The sequence below is a fragment of the Gadus chalcogrammus genome, chromosome 21 (assembly GCF_026213295.1).
Source record: "Gadus chalcogrammus isolate NIFS_2021 chromosome 21, NIFS_Gcha_1.0, whole genome shotgun sequence".
NCBI lineage: Eukaryota > Metazoa > Chordata > Actinopteri > Gadiformes > Gadidae > Gadus > Gadus chalcogrammus.
In genome coordinates, this window is record NC_079432.1 from 20,539,244 (window position 1) to 20,556,165 (window position 16,922).

At 41.1% G+C, this 16,922-nt stretch overlaps 1 protein-coding gene and 1 pseudogene across 1 annotated transcript in view; both read right to left on the reverse strand.

The window, feature by feature from the left end:
• Window positions 1-495, reverse strand: part of LOC130374246 (protein unc-93 homolog A-like) — a 23,766-nt pseudogene extending 23,271 nt beyond the window's left edge.
• Window positions 496-3,920: 3,425 nt separating this feature from the next.
• Window positions 3,921-16,922, reverse strand: part of LOC130374448 (protein unc-93 homolog A-like) — a 29,050-nt gene continuing 16,048 nt past the window's right edge. Inside the window, 5 exon segments of the mRNA XM_056581212.1 lie at window positions 3,921-4,684; window positions 4,686-4,869; window positions 10,547-10,678; window positions 10,958-11,093; window positions 16,683-16,894. Coding sequence (XP_056437187.1) covers window positions 4,585-4,684; window positions 4,686-4,869; window positions 10,547-10,678; window positions 10,958-11,093; window positions 16,683-16,894 — 764 coding nt within the window. The 3' untranslated portion in view covers window positions 3,921-4,584.

Genomic DNA, 16,922 nt, shown 5'->3' on the forward strand with positions numbered 1-16,922 from the left:
AGGACACCACACACACACACAATACATATAGTAATGTTAGCTATCTTAGTTAGCTAGCTAGTGTTAGTTATAAAGTAGGCTAATTTGTTATAATAATATGATAAATAATAATAACAGTCATGAAAGACACACACACATTATATGAAGATAATACTTACACGTATCAGCTCTTGCTGTGTAAATAATCTTCCTGAGGGGTGACACTCTTATATAGTCTGTGTGGTCCACAGTTAATTTATTCCTGACAGCCACAGTTGATAAGAATCAAAGGTTCCCATTGGATTCCATAGAAAATGCATGGGGGTCATTTTTGACCCACTTATGGAAGCTTGGGGTAGTAAACAAAAAACTACAATTTCTTAAAATGTATAGAGGATAAGTTAAAAATGTAAATCGCATTATATCAAAAACCTTTTTTGAGGAATACCTGGAATATGAAATGATAAAAAAAATTCATTACGAAGATATTTCAAGAAAACAACCTCACCGGGTCATTTTGACCCACTTATGTATCTAAGGGTTTTGTCTTTGGTATTACAGTCATAATCATAAAGCTGGTAGTCTTTGATTTTATCCGGGTTGTGAGTTACTTACTAAATTGAAGCCTACTAAATAGACATTCTAAAGCCACAGAAGAGGAACCACAGGGGTTGGGGCAGATGTCTCTATAAGGGGCCATTTATACTTAAATGAGGCGTTTGGGGTTCATCGGATGCAGGCATTAGTTTGACAAAGGAAGGTAAGGTAATATCAATAGTGTTTAATATTTGGCTCCATTGTAACAATATTTACCTTATATTCTTGTACAATTTATACTGAAAGTTAATCTTACTTATACTTATTATCTAAGTGAAGAGAAATCGACCTATGTCATTGGCTACAGAGGGATGTGTCGGCCGGTCAGCCCAGGACCCTCTGAGTTGTTGTGAGTGACAAAGGGCCAGGGCCCCGTTTCCCGAAAGCATCTTTAGCCTAAGTGGATCGCAGAGTGGGTCGTAAGAGCATCGTACAGTTTTCACACCGTTTTCCGAAAACATCTTTGGTAACGAACGTCTTAAAAACGCTCACGAGTCACGAGTAGCTAACGAGTGCTCCAGGGTACTCGTAGGACGCTAAAGGTACGGCCACACCAACCGCGTTGCTCGCGTTAGGGGCGTTGAAAATCGGCATTTTTGCATAGGGAACCATTGTTCTAGGCGCGGTACACGCGTTGAAGCGTTGAAGCGTTGCGTTGGGGGCGTTAGGCGCGGCAGTTGCACGTAATTACGCACGTAAACGCAGTAACGCGCCCAACGCACCAACGCCCGGAGTTCAGAAAATTGAACTTTCAACGCTCCAACGCGTGACGCTTAGCCGCGGTAGCCAATCAGCGTGGAGCTTGACCCGACGTCACTGGCAGAGTAGTGAGCTTGCACAGAAGCATACGGCCGACATCTTTCTTTATTCTGGGTGGAAATAGTAACGTAGTTACGCCATTAAATGCGTTTATGGAAACATTTCTAGCGAGAAATGAGCATTTTACTTTCATAATGTTCGCTCGGTGAATGTGAAGGATGTTTGGTTTGATAGTTATGACGAAGAGGGAACGCTCCGTTCACTTGCATGGACATGGACTCATCTAGCTGCGTTGGCGCGTTGACGCGTTGGAAGCGTTGAACCACCACACACTGGTCAAGCGTCAGGTTAGGCGCGTTACTCGCGTTATCCAACGCGAGTAATGCGGTTGGTGTGGCCACACCATAATGTGGGCCATTATGTTCTTAGTTTGAGAGAGACAGTCCAGGAAATGTTTGAGCAGGCAGGGCACTTAAAATGTGTGAGAGAAAGTGGGGGGGATTTGTGCAGACTGACATAGGCTACTCATAAAACGTAGCATAAAATAATGTAAAAAAATATATATATAAAAAAAAATATTATATTTTTTATAAAAAACAAGCAAAGGAGCAGGCAAAAGGCTGGGATATGGTGGGGATTGGTCACGTTGACGGGAATTTAGTGACATGTGGGAGGGTGAACGGGGTTAAAAAAAAGTCTCAATCACTCTTCGACGTGCATGAAAACCAGCCGCGTAGTTATGAGGGAGGCCGTCCTCACACCGATCTTCCTCGTCGTCATCGTCCTCAATGTCCTCCGGTTCAACCAAAGCTACCCCAGCCTTAGCGGCAATGTTGTGCAACATAGCTGTCACACATATCACAGCGCATGACTTCGCCGGCGAAAAATGGAGTCCTCCGCTGGACTTGTGAAGGCATCTAAAGCGCAACTTCCACCTCCCGATCGTTAGCCTAAGTGGATGTTGATGTGCGTCGTACGATCATCGTACAGTTTTCAGACCGTTTCCCGAAAGCATCGTTGGTAACGAACGTCGTGAAAACGCTCATAGCTAACGAGTGCTCCAGGGTACTCGTAGGACGCTAAGAGCATCGTTAGCCTACTATAGAGTGAACTCATTATTGCATGAGGGAGTCTTCATTCATAAAAAATACAAACATTCGGGAGTATGCAATAATACAAATTATTCTAAAGAGGTCAGAGACTCCGTGCACAGCCCCGCCTTCCCCAGTGAACCAAGAAACCCCGCGCCGTGACGAACGGGGGATTTAACCCCCTCGGTTTAACACAGGAAACTTGAGATAAGAAGGTGAAATCGCCGGGCGTGCCAAGCTGCGACCGAACCGGCTCGGCAGTGTAGAAAGACCTATAGCCAGGGTTCGAGTTAGGTGGGAGCCAGTGGGAGCTGAGCTCCCATAGAGAGAGGTCTGGCTCCCATGAAAGCAGTAAACTCAAATATCTGTGGGGGTCTCGGAAAATACAGCAGCATATTATTGTAATTACCAATAAAGCTATTTTCCCTTCCACATGCAGAGTTATATTGACGTTAAGTGGGATAATAGAACGCCGGTCATTATCGGGAAAATAAGCCCAGACAGGGCGACCGGACACCGACTCGAAACGGAGGTGGTTCGATAATTTTTTTAATATTTTTTTTTACAATTTATTTGTTACCAACTTACCATACGTAGTGTTGATCAGCAGAGAAATAGTTAGCCAAAGAGGTTGACGTCGCTTAGCAACCGAAGAAGCTGGCGTTGTTGTGAAGGGCCCATGCAAGTGAACGGAGCGTTCCACGGCATTGAGAAGAGCCGTGTCATAATAGCCCATATTTACGTCCTATACCCCTTCAGCGCAAGGCCGGTACGGTCTCCCCCCACCGTCAACAACTTTAAGAGACCCCCACAGAGATGGAATCATAACTCGAACCTATAGCCAACTTCATCCTGCCCAACAATATGGGCAGGATCCAAGCTCTCCTAATCGGGTCAGCAATAGCCGCGTTTGAATGATAATGTATGAATGTTGCATTTTTAATGTCTACAAATATTCTATACTAGAGAGCCAATCAATGCAACCTTATGCGGAATAAGATAAAGTCGGCTTTCTTGCTGCGCAAAATATATGTTTAAAAAATCAGCACATTAAGTGCTGATTTAGTTGTCACACAAGCCATTTTGGATTTTTGTAATATGGAATTATTTCAGGGGGGGAAATGCTGTGAACAAATGTATGCACAGTGCGTTCAGGATTAGGACTGATATATATGTCGGCCTAGGCTTAATCAATTGTGTTTTAATATCTTTAGCATTCATATTATTGCAATCTATTCTTTTCGTAGTCTACTCTGCGGTTGGCCTTGATGGGGAGATATTTTAACCCTTTTTAACCCCATTTTCCTGCGACTTTCCTGCGTCTCCCCCTGCGTCATAGCCCGTTTCAGCACCATGTCAGTGGACAGGTACAATCCTACGATCGTCGTGAGTGCAGCGAATGCGCGTTCACGTTAAGAGGAGTTTCGGGAAACGATCCAAAGAAATTAACGATGGTTCGAAAGATCCATCGGGAGAATGATCGTACGAGCGAAAGCAATAATAATGTGTGCAGTAAGATTTATTTTTTCTCCATCTTTTAGTCAAATAAATAAGCAAATCCAATTTGTTCAATTTATTGAGCATAGGAAAAAAACCTCATTCAGTATGCTGAATCTTTGCATTTGAAACAAAACGTTTACAACAATACCCAATTTTAATGTGTTTACGGCTGGTGGTGGAGTTCATGGTAATAAGTTATTTTTTATTTGAGCACGGCAAGGTGTGCTGTCATGCATATTTGTTTTACGTTCTAATGGAGTTGACCAGTCAAGTTGCTCGGTCAGAACGGTATTATTTAAAGTTGATAGTGTTGGATCCTTTTCCTTTGTCCCCATTCAAAGGGTACATAAAACCTATATTTTTATAAATAAAACAACAAACAAACAGTACAAAACCAACAGGGTTGTGAACTGTTGTATGCGTTATATAATAATATATAACATAGCAAGCACAAATATTATCATACAATTTATACATATACAAAAGTTATGAAATCTGAAGTTCGTAGCTGTAATATCTAGACAAAAAAGGTATATAGGTCTAATGTCACACATCTGTGTTTTTAAGATATTAAAATACAGTTGCTAGGGAACACACAATGTGGCCTCCAGGGATTGGACCTTGATTTGGTCCTAATTAAGAAAGAACAAAGTGTTCTTTAAAGACTCAACTCAGCAATTATAAATGTTGAGCCACCTTCTTTGGCTTCCTTGTTGTTTGAGTAGATACCCTCTTCAATGGGCGGGGTGGGGTTCTTTTTCTACATACTCCACAACGGGATAGGTGACAGCCGTGAGCAGCAGGACAGAGAGCAGGATGTACAGTTTGGTCTCTAGACAGATGAAGGTGCTGTAGGCAAAGGCAATGACAAAGCCCAGAGACTCCCACATGCGGTAGTTGGCGAACGCTGCCTTGGCCCTTGGAAAAAGGACTCCGTAGAGGGCTGAAGGGAAGCACAAGAAAAAGACAGGAGTTGTCACCTGAAGTGCCAAATAGCATTGTATAGATATATATTTTTTCATAGCATTAAATGAGCAGCGTTTATAAATATGCATTTATTTGCAAGCGAGTTAAAGTAAGTGCATTTAACAATGTGGATACTACCTAAAAATGTACACAGAATCATGTGAATACATAAAGTTCATCAAAAAAATCAGTACTTAAAGCAAACTACGAAAATCCTAATATGTTATAGCAGTGCATTCTGGAGGAGATGGCTAAGAGCCTATAGGCCGCAAATGTGAAATTGAAAGCGGAGATTGACCTTGTTTCCTGTGTTAATTTTCTCACGCCTCGCCACAAGTCTACAAAGGGTTCAAAATTAATTTATGGGTTCTTAATTCATCAGCCGTTATAAGAATTTGCGGAAGGCATGCTCAAGTAAAAGTATACTTTTTAATTCAAGTGTCCAAATGGTGCGACAGCTGCTGCTGGGGATTATGATAAATTGTATTGTTTTGGAGCCATGGGTTGTTCAATAACTAAAATAGGCTATCACTCTTTCCAAAGAAAGTTGGTATCCAAAATGAAACTGTTGCGATACAACTGCACACCTTCATGTTATCAAAAACAACCTATATGCACGTACAGCATTGCATTGCAAATAAAATAATGTATTGAGATGAATGATCAATACATATAACAGAGGTCTAGGATAATAGTTTACCACAATAGATACAGTAATAATACTGTTGCGAAATGTAAATTGGCTGTAACCTCCGCCATGTCTTATAACTTGACAGTATCCATGGTGACTATGATAAACATACCCTAAGGTGATTGGTTAAACAGATTTATCTACTAGATCTAGATTTTGCTACTATTTTATGTAGTAATTTCGCCCAATGGAAATCACATTTTATGTGTATTCTCAGATTAATGTCAACGATTTGTTATTCAATTGTCGTATGGAAAAACACAACCAACAATCTCATTAAATGTAAAACGACCTTACAACGCAAGCCAATATCAATGCAGAGAGGCCAGCGTTAATATAATGCCCTTTTGTGCATAATATTTACAGTTGCCAAGAAAGTAATGTTATTGGTATAATGGGCCCGCTTAGTGGGCAGAACTTTCAAGAGTGAATTGGCAATGCATAAGCCTTCGGTATTCAGTGTAAAAGTACATAGTTAGTAGTATATTGGGCCCATTTTGGAGCATTAACAATTAAAATATACATCTGAACTAATTAAAATTAGTAAAGAATTGGATGTAGAATGGAGAGGGAAGATTGACAGCTCTACTGATGTGCTATGTTTTGCTTGAGTGAAATTAAGTTGAAAGAAATTGGTATGCAATAAATTGACTTAAATCACTGGAGATGCACAGAATTAGGGCGCCTATTCTTGCATCCGGCAACAATTGACTTCTCACTGGCGCATGTGTCATTGCTAGTTTGAAACTGGCGCAGGGGAGAGCTTCGTTCCTCCTGCCCCACTCGTCGGCAAATTAGGGAATGAGCTTGGCACCCCAAGGGGCGGTTTCGGCGAAAGGCGGAGGCATGGTTCTGGCGCAAACTGTTCCCTGGGTGCTATTTGCAGTTTCAGAAACCACTTGCGCCAAACCAGGAAATACCTGGTTTAAAGTCAGTGGCGATTTGTTCAGATGCTATTTTAAGGGCGCATGCATAATGTTGCTTGTGCACCTCGCGCATACACTTTGCTTCTCTCATCTACCTAGCCACACCATTCTGGTAAATTATTTGGGAAAGAACAGCTGATACAGCTGTAATAAGTTGTACTTTTAAATCAATGCATCTGCAAACCCATATTTTCTTGACACAGACATCGTGTACATGCCTATAACTTTTAGGATTGATGAGTATTTGATCGTGAGAAAACATTGTTTTACCGCGAGTGAGTGTTAAAAAGAATGAATGAATGCGGGCGCGCGTGTGTGTATGTGTAAAATTATTAAAGAGGACCTATTATACTACTTTTCTGGTCTTAATTTCTTATTAATGACTCCTATTGCGCAACCTGACACGAATCACAGCACAAAAAACGATGTCGATTTTCGGGAAACTCTTCCTCTCATCTGGGCGCTTTCAGCATTCTCTGTCAACACTCGGTTTCGTCCTTCTCCGCCCCCTCGCCCCCCTCCTGCCAACCCAACTCCGTTGTGATTGGTTACCTTCCTTGAAGCGCGCGCGAGGGCAGTTTGACCAGGCATATGTGGGCGTGGCAGGAGTGCCTCTACGTAGATGATTTCCTGGAAATGTGAACAAGTGAATCGCAAACATTGTCCCGAGTGTTTAGCGCCCTGCACAGCCACCCCAGACTGTCAGCAGGGAATACGTCGAAATGCATGTACGTCATTATTTGAGACTTTAGTATGGTTAAACATGACTATCAATCATTATAACAACGTTTATGTCGAAAAAGCATAATAGGTCCCCTTTAATGAAAGTGGGCGTGCGTGTGTGCGTCCATATGTTTAAACACACGCAAACTAAACACGTAACGCATAATACCATGGCAATGTACATTAACGGGGGGACACATGCATATTAGGAACACAAGTCTATAACGATAATGCATACAATACTGACAAGAAATAATGTTTATAATGTATTGCGTATATCATTAAATAGAACCACAGTTGCCGCACATCATATGTGTGTTAAAGGTCCCATGTAATGCCACCAGGTTTGGTGTGATCAGCCGTTACAAGCCGTTTTGGAAATCTGCCCCTTATGACATCACAGGTGGGCGTGTCCACCTAGATGTGTGACAGATAAATGAGCATAGTTTGCTACAATCCTACTGGGTAGGCTGGTAGACTGATCTATCCTGCACACATCTAGGTGGACACGCCCACCTGTGATGTCATAAGGGGCCGATTTCCAAAACGGCATGTAACGGCTAATCACACCACACCTGGTGCCGTCATGGGACCTTTAAGTTTTCTTCGCCGAAATTTATTTGAGGACTATTTCTGAAGTTGTGGAAGAAAACCTTATTCCATGTGTGAATAAGGCCATATTATTTGGCCATTAACTGAGCCATTTGAAGTTTGAAATTCATGTGCATCTGTCTCATCGGAGACCGCAGACGCGCTGTCAAAATATCAAATAGTCAGATTCAAATGCGCTCATGGCTCTTGAAGGGGATGGAAGCTGGCACTGTCATTGGTTTATTGCACGTTAAGCCCAAACCACACCTACGGATAATTAGGCTACTTCAGACCAACCCTTTTTAGAGGGTCATTTTTGCGCCGGTAAAATAGTAACATCGCCATAGAACCGCCCACAAAGCTACTTGCGCTTGGCGCTTCTCATTTGCGTTTCAGAACGTTAAAATAGGGCCCCATTCTTGTCAGGAGGAGACACCTTTAGGAGATACTCTTATATTTAAAATAATCTCCAGAGTTTGCTTAAGTCTTGGGTTTTCCCTGGCTGAGTCACATAATCCTTACATTGACTGGACAACCGGGGCCATCCTAGAATTGGGCATTACTTGTCATGCTACCTGTCTCTTCTTAAGGGCTACCTTTCCTATTGAGTCTTCATATCCTTTAGAGTAAATCCATGTACCCATCGAGTATCTTGACCTGAAGGAGGTATTTAGCAAGAAAAGAGCATCTACACTCCCTCTCCATAGACCATATGACTGCTCCATCAAGCTTTTGCCAGGCACCAGTCCTCGACATGGGCTGATCTCTTACCTGACGTGAATGGAAGGCTTTGAATGATTTCTTTAAGGTTGCCTTCGCCATTAGATGTACATTTTCCTTCACCTCTCCAGCTCGTGGAGGATCCCTGTATAGACCACCAGCACAACTACAACACAACACAATATTTTCTCTAAGGTGGACCTGAACAATGCCTACCATTTGTTTGTGAAACCGAAGAAGTGCAAGTTTCATGTCACTGATGTGCAATTTCTTGGTTTCATGCTTAAGAAGGGTCAAATGGATCCACAGCCCTGTGCTGTTAGGAACTGGCCTGTTCCCAAAACTGTTAACAAGCTGCAGAGATTCTTTGGATTTGCAAAATTCTGTCTGATGTTCTTCAAAGGTTTTAGCTTCAAGCACCAAGGTAGAAGAATAGAGCATCTCATGTGGACTCCTGAAGCAGACTAGGCATTCTGGAATCTCAAGCAATTGTTCTCCTCTTTGTCTAATCCAACACTGCCTGATCCTTCACTACCCATCATTGTTGATGTGATTGTTTCTGATGTGGGCGTAGGAGCAATCTTGTCTCAGAGCTGTGTTGATGGTATCATTACCTTATTTTCAAAACGCCTTACATTCAAAGAGGCCAGTTATGATGTGAATGGCAGGGAAGATGGCACTTGAAGAATGGTGACATTAGTTGGAAGGGGCCCAACATCCTTTCATGGTGTTGACAGATTTAGAAAAAAAGTTTAACCAACTAAGCCACAGCACCACAATGGTCTAAAATTAAATACTTCAATTCTTGTAATAACCGCTTAAGAAATCAATCATTCATAACAATTCTTGCCTGTCTCCAACAGGCTTGAACTTATGTCTAAAACACATTTATCTAATGGCAAGAGGTAAAAGAAATCCCCTGTGCTTGATTGGCCAGCAAACTCTACTTATCTGACCCCATAGAAAATGTATGGGGTATTGTCAAGAGGGAGATGAGAGACCGAACATTGCAGACGAGCTGAAGGCCACTGTCGAAGCAACCTGGGTTTCCATAACACCTTAGTAGGGTAAAAGGCTGATCGATTCCATGCCACTCTGCATTGATGCAGTAACGCCGCGTTCACACTGCACACATCCGTCGGCGGATGACAGAGGGCGTGTCTAATGTATTGGGGACGCAATCTGATTGGCCGACGGATCTATCGCTGCCTGAAAATTAAAGAAATGCTCAACTTTTTCACGCATGCAACGGAGCAGACAGAACGGACGGACCTACAATGTATTTCGAGAGCGCCCCATGCAAAGTCAATGAGATCAGTCAACGGACAGATGCAGTGTGAACGCAGCGTTATTGATGCAAAAGGAGCCCCACCAAGTACTGAGTGCACATACAAGAACATCCTTTTCAGAAGGTCAACATTTCCGTGTTAAAAATCTTATTTTTTACTGGTCTTATGTCATATTCAAATTTTCTTAGATACTGAATGTTGGGATTTCATGAGCTGTAACGCATAATCATCAAGATTTATGCAAACAAAGGCTTGAAATATTTCACTGTTGGTGTAATGTGTAAGTTTCATTTTAAAATTGATTTATTGAAATTAATTGTATAAAAACAATATTTTTCATTGAGATGTACCTGTATACAGACAGAACAGATATATTTTACATTGGTGCGGTCATGACTTATTCGCCTCCAGCATAGCAGCAAAGCAATTACATCTGGCAAAGCTGGGTTTGGAGCCTGAGGTTCTGCAAACCTCAGGCTTGGCAGTCGCCTTGAGGGCCATAGTATGTAAGCTTCTGGCTTCTATCTCCAGCATAGGGATGGAGCCCATTGCTCATTTTCACATTGCCTCTGCCCAAATAGATTTACCCAACACTGTTGTTGACAGACTAAACATTCCCTATGTGTGCAAACTTACTGAGTAACAAGGATTTTTCTGAGTTTGAAAATTAAAGCTTATAATTTAAATTGAACAGATTGAGAGATTTAAGGCTACCGTTTGTTTGGGTTTGCCAAATGGCGTCTGCCATGCCCCAAAGAGCTGGGAACACGAAGAACAGAGGCAGCTGGCCAGGATCTGGTTTCCAGAACAAGAGAGCCAGGATACAGGAGAGGTTTGTCAGGGCCGCTGCAAAATAACATTCAAGATGAATCCTATCATCGTTAACGATAAAGAGAAATAAGCAAATTACAGAGAAGTATGCAGTCTTAACACAAATAAATGATCATTCCATTTATAATGCTACATTAGTCAAACTCAAATAATGAGTTATTAATTAATTACAAAGACTATTAGAAATGTGCAATAGCATACCTATTGAAGACCAAATAATATCAAAAGTGCATACATTCAATTTGGAACGATGACATTATAAATCAAACTAACATTCTTTGTGAAACAACTTACCCAAGAAGAAAAGTGGAGCTCTGCCTGTGTACTCTGCCAGCTTTCCAAAGGCAAAGGAACAGACTGAATTTGTAGCTCCAAAGCAGATCATTGCATAGCCAACATAATGTATTCCCAAGGCACAAGTTACATAGTTCTGAAATGGACAAATAGAAACATTTGAAGTTTGAGCAAATTAATATATATGTTTCTGAATGTAGGGTTAGATTCAGCTTGTCAAACTTGATACACATAAGTTCATTTTCAAAGTTAATTATATTTATATGAATATACTGTGTATAGATCGATTTATTAAATTAAGAAACAATCATTGCCAGATAGAATTGCTATGCTGGAGGCGAATAATTCATGACCGTAACTGTCTAACTATAATTTAGGCTTTAACTAAAGATGTGTGCAGTAATACATCGTAAAAAAAAGGATATTTATTGAAATTACTTAATTGATAAATGACACAAATACTTGCGGATTGGAAAAGGAGCGGGAAGAGGTACATTTTCCACAATATTTAATCCCTCCCTTCTCCAAAATTCAACGTATTTAAGCTTCCTTACTCATAAATATTATTATTATTATTAATATTTTCATTTATTATTATCATTATTTTTTTTACGCATCCAAATATATAAAATCTATTACTATTCAGATCAAATATATGCTGTAATTTCTTGCACATTTCTCCAAAAATGTAAACCTTTATGAATATATATATATATATATATATTATCTCACTACCGACCCGACCCCGGATAAGCGGATGACGATGAGGATGAGGATTATCTCACTATTGATAATTTTAGCATCAAAACTAATTCCATTCAGGAATTCCGAAACAATTAATAAAAACAACAACAACAACAAACTAAATAAATAAATAAACAATAAACAATTATCAGCCAATGATAATCCAAGCCCTTCATCCTTGCACCCTGCAGTAACTTCCTTAAACCACTATGTGAATAGTTTCATGCTTGGACATTGCTTGAGCTCTTCCTGCTCCCTGTTCCACTTTGTTTTACTCCACAGATAACACAAAAACCTTTTTTCGGTTGTACTCACCTTAGGAATGCTCGATATAAACGATATACGATATAAACGATAAAAATGGCCTACCTCTCTCCCTCTAATGGCCTACGATAGAGATTTTAGTTATATTGCTCTATCGCGATAATGCATGTTTGACGCGATCTATCCATGACCCGCGAAATATAAAGAGCGGGTCATGGGTAGAGCTACGCATTGAAGATGGCTGCAACCGTCTGCAACGCATCGTCGGCGACCCGTGAAATTTAAAAAGAGCCACGAGCTGCAACCAGCTGCATCGCATCATCCGTGACCCGCGAAATTTAAAGAGCCACGAGCTGCAACCGGCTGCAACGCATCGTCCGCGACCCGCAAAATTTAAAGAGCCACGAGCTGCAACCGGCTGCAACGCATCATCGTCATCTAAGCAAATATGGCTGAAAGCTAAACGGAGGAGCTGGTGATTGCCCTCATTTCATGTTCATTTTAAAATTGTATGCGTTCACTTTGCACTTTTATGTTTTAATATCAAGTATCTGTGCACACACTTGGAAGATTTTACTTTATTTAAAATAGCCATGCCTAATACGTATTTCCCTAATTCACAGTATCCGTTTCTTTATTAACAAGACACCACCAGTTTTAATTTAATTAAAGGGACTCTCACCTTTGTTGCATTTTTACACATTTTTTGGATAAGGTTAAATTGGTATTAATAAGGTAATAACACTCTAATATGCAAGACAGACCCACCAGGAGTAAAAACAAACAATTATTTTACTCTCATAATATTTAGTGAAAACTTCAACCCATAAAATTCTTCGGACCGAATGACCTTATTGGCCGACAGACCTGTCTGTTTGCTGCATGGATATATAAGGTTTTCCGTCTGCTTCTTGTGGCGCATTCGGGCCCGCGTCATCAAGGCGCGTCCTCAACTAGAGGGTTTGTTTTGATTCCACGGCAGACAGTAGCGAGTAGCGACCGTAGCGACTGACGATGGCAGACCAAAGTGGTCCACGGCGTACTGAAACTGCACCATTCAGTCCGATTAGGGGACTCATCTCGGACTCAGACTCACAGAGTTACCCTCCTCTGGAGCCTCAGGAAAACCTCCAGACTGTTGGCCACCAACTGCACCATTCAGTCCGACAAGGGGACCCGATTCGGCCTCAGAAGCCAAGTGGTCCCGCTCCCCTGGATGATTCTCAGGACCTCCAGACCGTTGGCAACCAACCGCACCACTCAGTCCGATTAGGGGACCCGTTTCGGACTCAGACGCGAAGTTGTCCCGCTACTCTGGAGCTCCGGGAAGACCTCCAGACCGTTGGCACCCAACCGCACCACTCAGTCCGATTACGGGACCCATTTCGGACTCAGACGCGACGTTGTCCCGCTACTCTGGAGCTACAGGAAGACCTCCAGACCGTTGGCACCCAACCGCACCACTCAGTCCGATTACGGGACCCATTTCGGACTCAGACGCGACGTTATCCCGCTACTCTGGAGCTACAGGAAGACCTCCAGACCGTTGGCACCCAACCGCACCACTCAGTCCGATTACGGGACCCATTTCGGACTCAGACGCGACGTTGTCCCGCTACTCTGGGGCTACAGGAAGACCTCCAGACCGTTGGCACCCAACCGCACCATTCAGTCCGATTAGGGGACCCATTTCGGCCTCAGACGCTACGTTGTCCCGCTACTCTGTTTGTAATGCTCATACACCTTTCTTATACTCAGTGGGACCACTGTCCTTCAACATGGGGCCTCAAAACGGTATCACACGAAGCCCATAAAATTACAGTGAGCCACCTGCTAAATTTCTTGTTTACTAGACCCCTGGTAGATATTATGACCCCTGGGAGTCTAAATATAACCCATGGGAGTCTAAACATAACCCATGGGAGTCTAGAACTTTTGTACTGTAGCGACCCTGGGACAGTTAAATAGTTTGTGTGTTATGTGTTACATTATATTTCGTTGTCCGCTATGCCAGTTGTTCTATGTGCATGTATTGTAATGTTCTTCTTGTCAATCAGCGTGGGGGCGAATCATTAGGTCAGCTGGGGGAGGGCCTTAGAAGAACAGGAGGGTGGGGGCCTGCACGCGATTGAGACCGTGTTGGGGGTTGCCGGGGTAACCAGGGTTTGTTTTGCGTCGGTTTTCTGCCGTTGGTTACAATGTTACGGGTTTCAGTGACCTGGTTTTGGTTCATTAAAACTACCTTCAACTACTAATGACTCGACATCATTATGTCACCGGCGAGGTCGTTACAGTACTCAAAAAAATAATGCTTAGTTTTGTAAAATAACGCTTAGGGGGTGGGGCATTGGAGGAAGGCGGGATGATTTGAATGTGCTGTAATTCTCAAATGCAACAAAGGTGAGAGTCCCTTTAAGAGAAGTATACGTCATTACACAGAAGATTTTTTTCTTTGTTAAAGTCTCTGCAGCTACAACATTATGTTGTATGATTACAGTTTTGCACAATAAATGTTCTCAAAACGACATAGGCCTACTAAGTTTCTTTCTTTTGTTTTATACATTTAGCAGTTTGGCTTTCCTTAGAGTCTATGTAACCTGTTCTGAAATGGTTCTATTATGATTTATATATCGTGATATATATCGTTATCGCAATAGGTTGCAATGTATATCGCAATATGGATTTTAGGCCATATCGCCCATCCCTAACTCACCTTTCCCATTTTAAAATTAAACAATCCCCGTAAAAAAACCTCCCTCCTCTTTCGATTATGTTTTATTGAATGATTGCCAGTAGTTGATTTATGTTTTAAAAATGTATTGTGCAGTTTGATATTCAACAGATCTGTCAATTTGAGTGTTTTGGCCTTTATGAATAATGAGTTTGTATGATCCCTATAACCAGCATTGAAGATGGTCCGTATAGCTCCTTTCTGCAGAATAAACAGTGAATGTAATGTACCTTTGTAATTATTACCCCAAACCTCTGTACAGTAACTTAAATAAGGTGAAACCAGTGGACAATAGAGAATGTGTAGTGATTTATGATCCAGAACCTGTTTAGCTTTATATGATACTGCAATGCTTATTTGCAGAGCCGGACAGTAACAGAGTACATTTACTTGAGTACAGTACTTAAGTACAATTTTGAGGGATCTGTACTGTACTCGAGTATCATTTTTGGGGAGTACTCATGACTTTACTTAAGTAAATTTGAGAGGCAAATATTTTACTCTTTACTCCGCTACATTTCTATCTATAACCGTGAGTACCTGTTACTTCTTCTAAAAAAATAAAAAATAAAAGGAGAAAAGAAAAATCTTGGAAACCCTCAATTCTTTGGTTTCCCTCTCAAACGTGATTGGATTGTGCAGGCGCCACTGATTAGGACAGCCTTCAGCCTATCAGCAATCACCTTCGCTTTCCGCCAAAGTCAACTCCACGGTCAGATTTGAGAGACGATTGTTGATTTGATTGATGAAAAAACAGAGAAACTCACTCATACATTCAATTGTTAGCTGAATTTTCTTTTCTGATATTACGAATTTATGTAGGCTGAGCAATTGTTTTTATGTTCTTGAGTATACTGTTATACTATATACTGTTGTGCTATTTTGTCTTGTGGGCAAGTGAGAAATGTTAAATAAAGCAACATGGTAAAAACATGAAAATGATTTGATTTTACTTTCAATTCCTTTTACATCCTCCAAGGTATTAACATTTTGCATAACTCCATGTAGGACGTTTCTATACATAAATGTAAGCACTGTGGCAGTAGTAATGCAATATTTAGAAAATTGTAGTCTTGTACTCTTGATACTCAAGTACTTTTAAAAATGAGTACTTCAGTACTTTTACTTAAGTAGACATCTTACTGTAGTACTTTTACTTGTACTTGAGTACAATTTAGCAAGGGGTATCTGTACTTTTACTCAAGTAAGGAAGCTGTGTACTCTGTCCGCCTCTGCTTATTTGCACCTTTGAGTGTATGTTGTATGTGATTTCCAGTTCAGTTTTTCATCAATTGTTAAACCAAGGAAACTTTCAATGTTTATCCCATCACTCTGTATCTTTATTTGTTCCTTTATTCTGCAGTTTCCAAATAACATTTAAGCATGCTCAATCAAAAGATAATTTGTTAATATTAAACCATCATTTTAATTTGTTCATTTCTAAATTGATCACCTCTACTAATTGATGTAAATCATCACAATAAATAAATAAATATATATAATAATTATATATTTTATCGTCAGCACAAAATATTTTAAACAAAACAAGCTTCAACACTGACCCCTGGGGGACACCACAAGCAATGTCCAAACACATAGAGGAAGAATCAGCAAGTTTCACAAATATTGCCTATTACTCAAGTAACTCCTATCCAACTTGCCAGCTATACCCCTGATTCCGTAACGCTCCAGTTTATTTTTTCCAGATGTCATGATTTAGTGTGTCAAATGCTTTGTTTTTGATCTAAGAATATCCTCTGGATTGTTATTTTTGGTCTATAGAATTTGTGAGTCATTCAACTGAGATTGCAATGGATTTAAAGATGCCCACTGCACACCTTAATAGCCCGTATTAACATAATTGGAATAATAACTTATCGGCTTGTAGTGACCACTTAAAGTTAACTAGAGAATCTAACCTATTTAATGCGCTGTGTTCAGAGACGAGGCTGTCTGTTGCATTGTTCTTTCTGCACTTGAACGTACCTTAGTGTACTCCCCGGAGAGGAAGCTCTGCTCGAAGCCACTGTACATGGTGAGTGGGATCAACATTAACAACCTCCGGTCTTTGAGCAAGCTGAACGTGGAAAGGAAAGTCTGGCAGAAGGGCTCCCTGTTTCCTCTGAACTGTCTGGTCTGTTCCTGGTCAATGTTGTCCAGGAACACCGCCACTATGATCATAGCCAGTATCCCAACTCCTGTGGGGAAGCAGAGGGTGATACAATT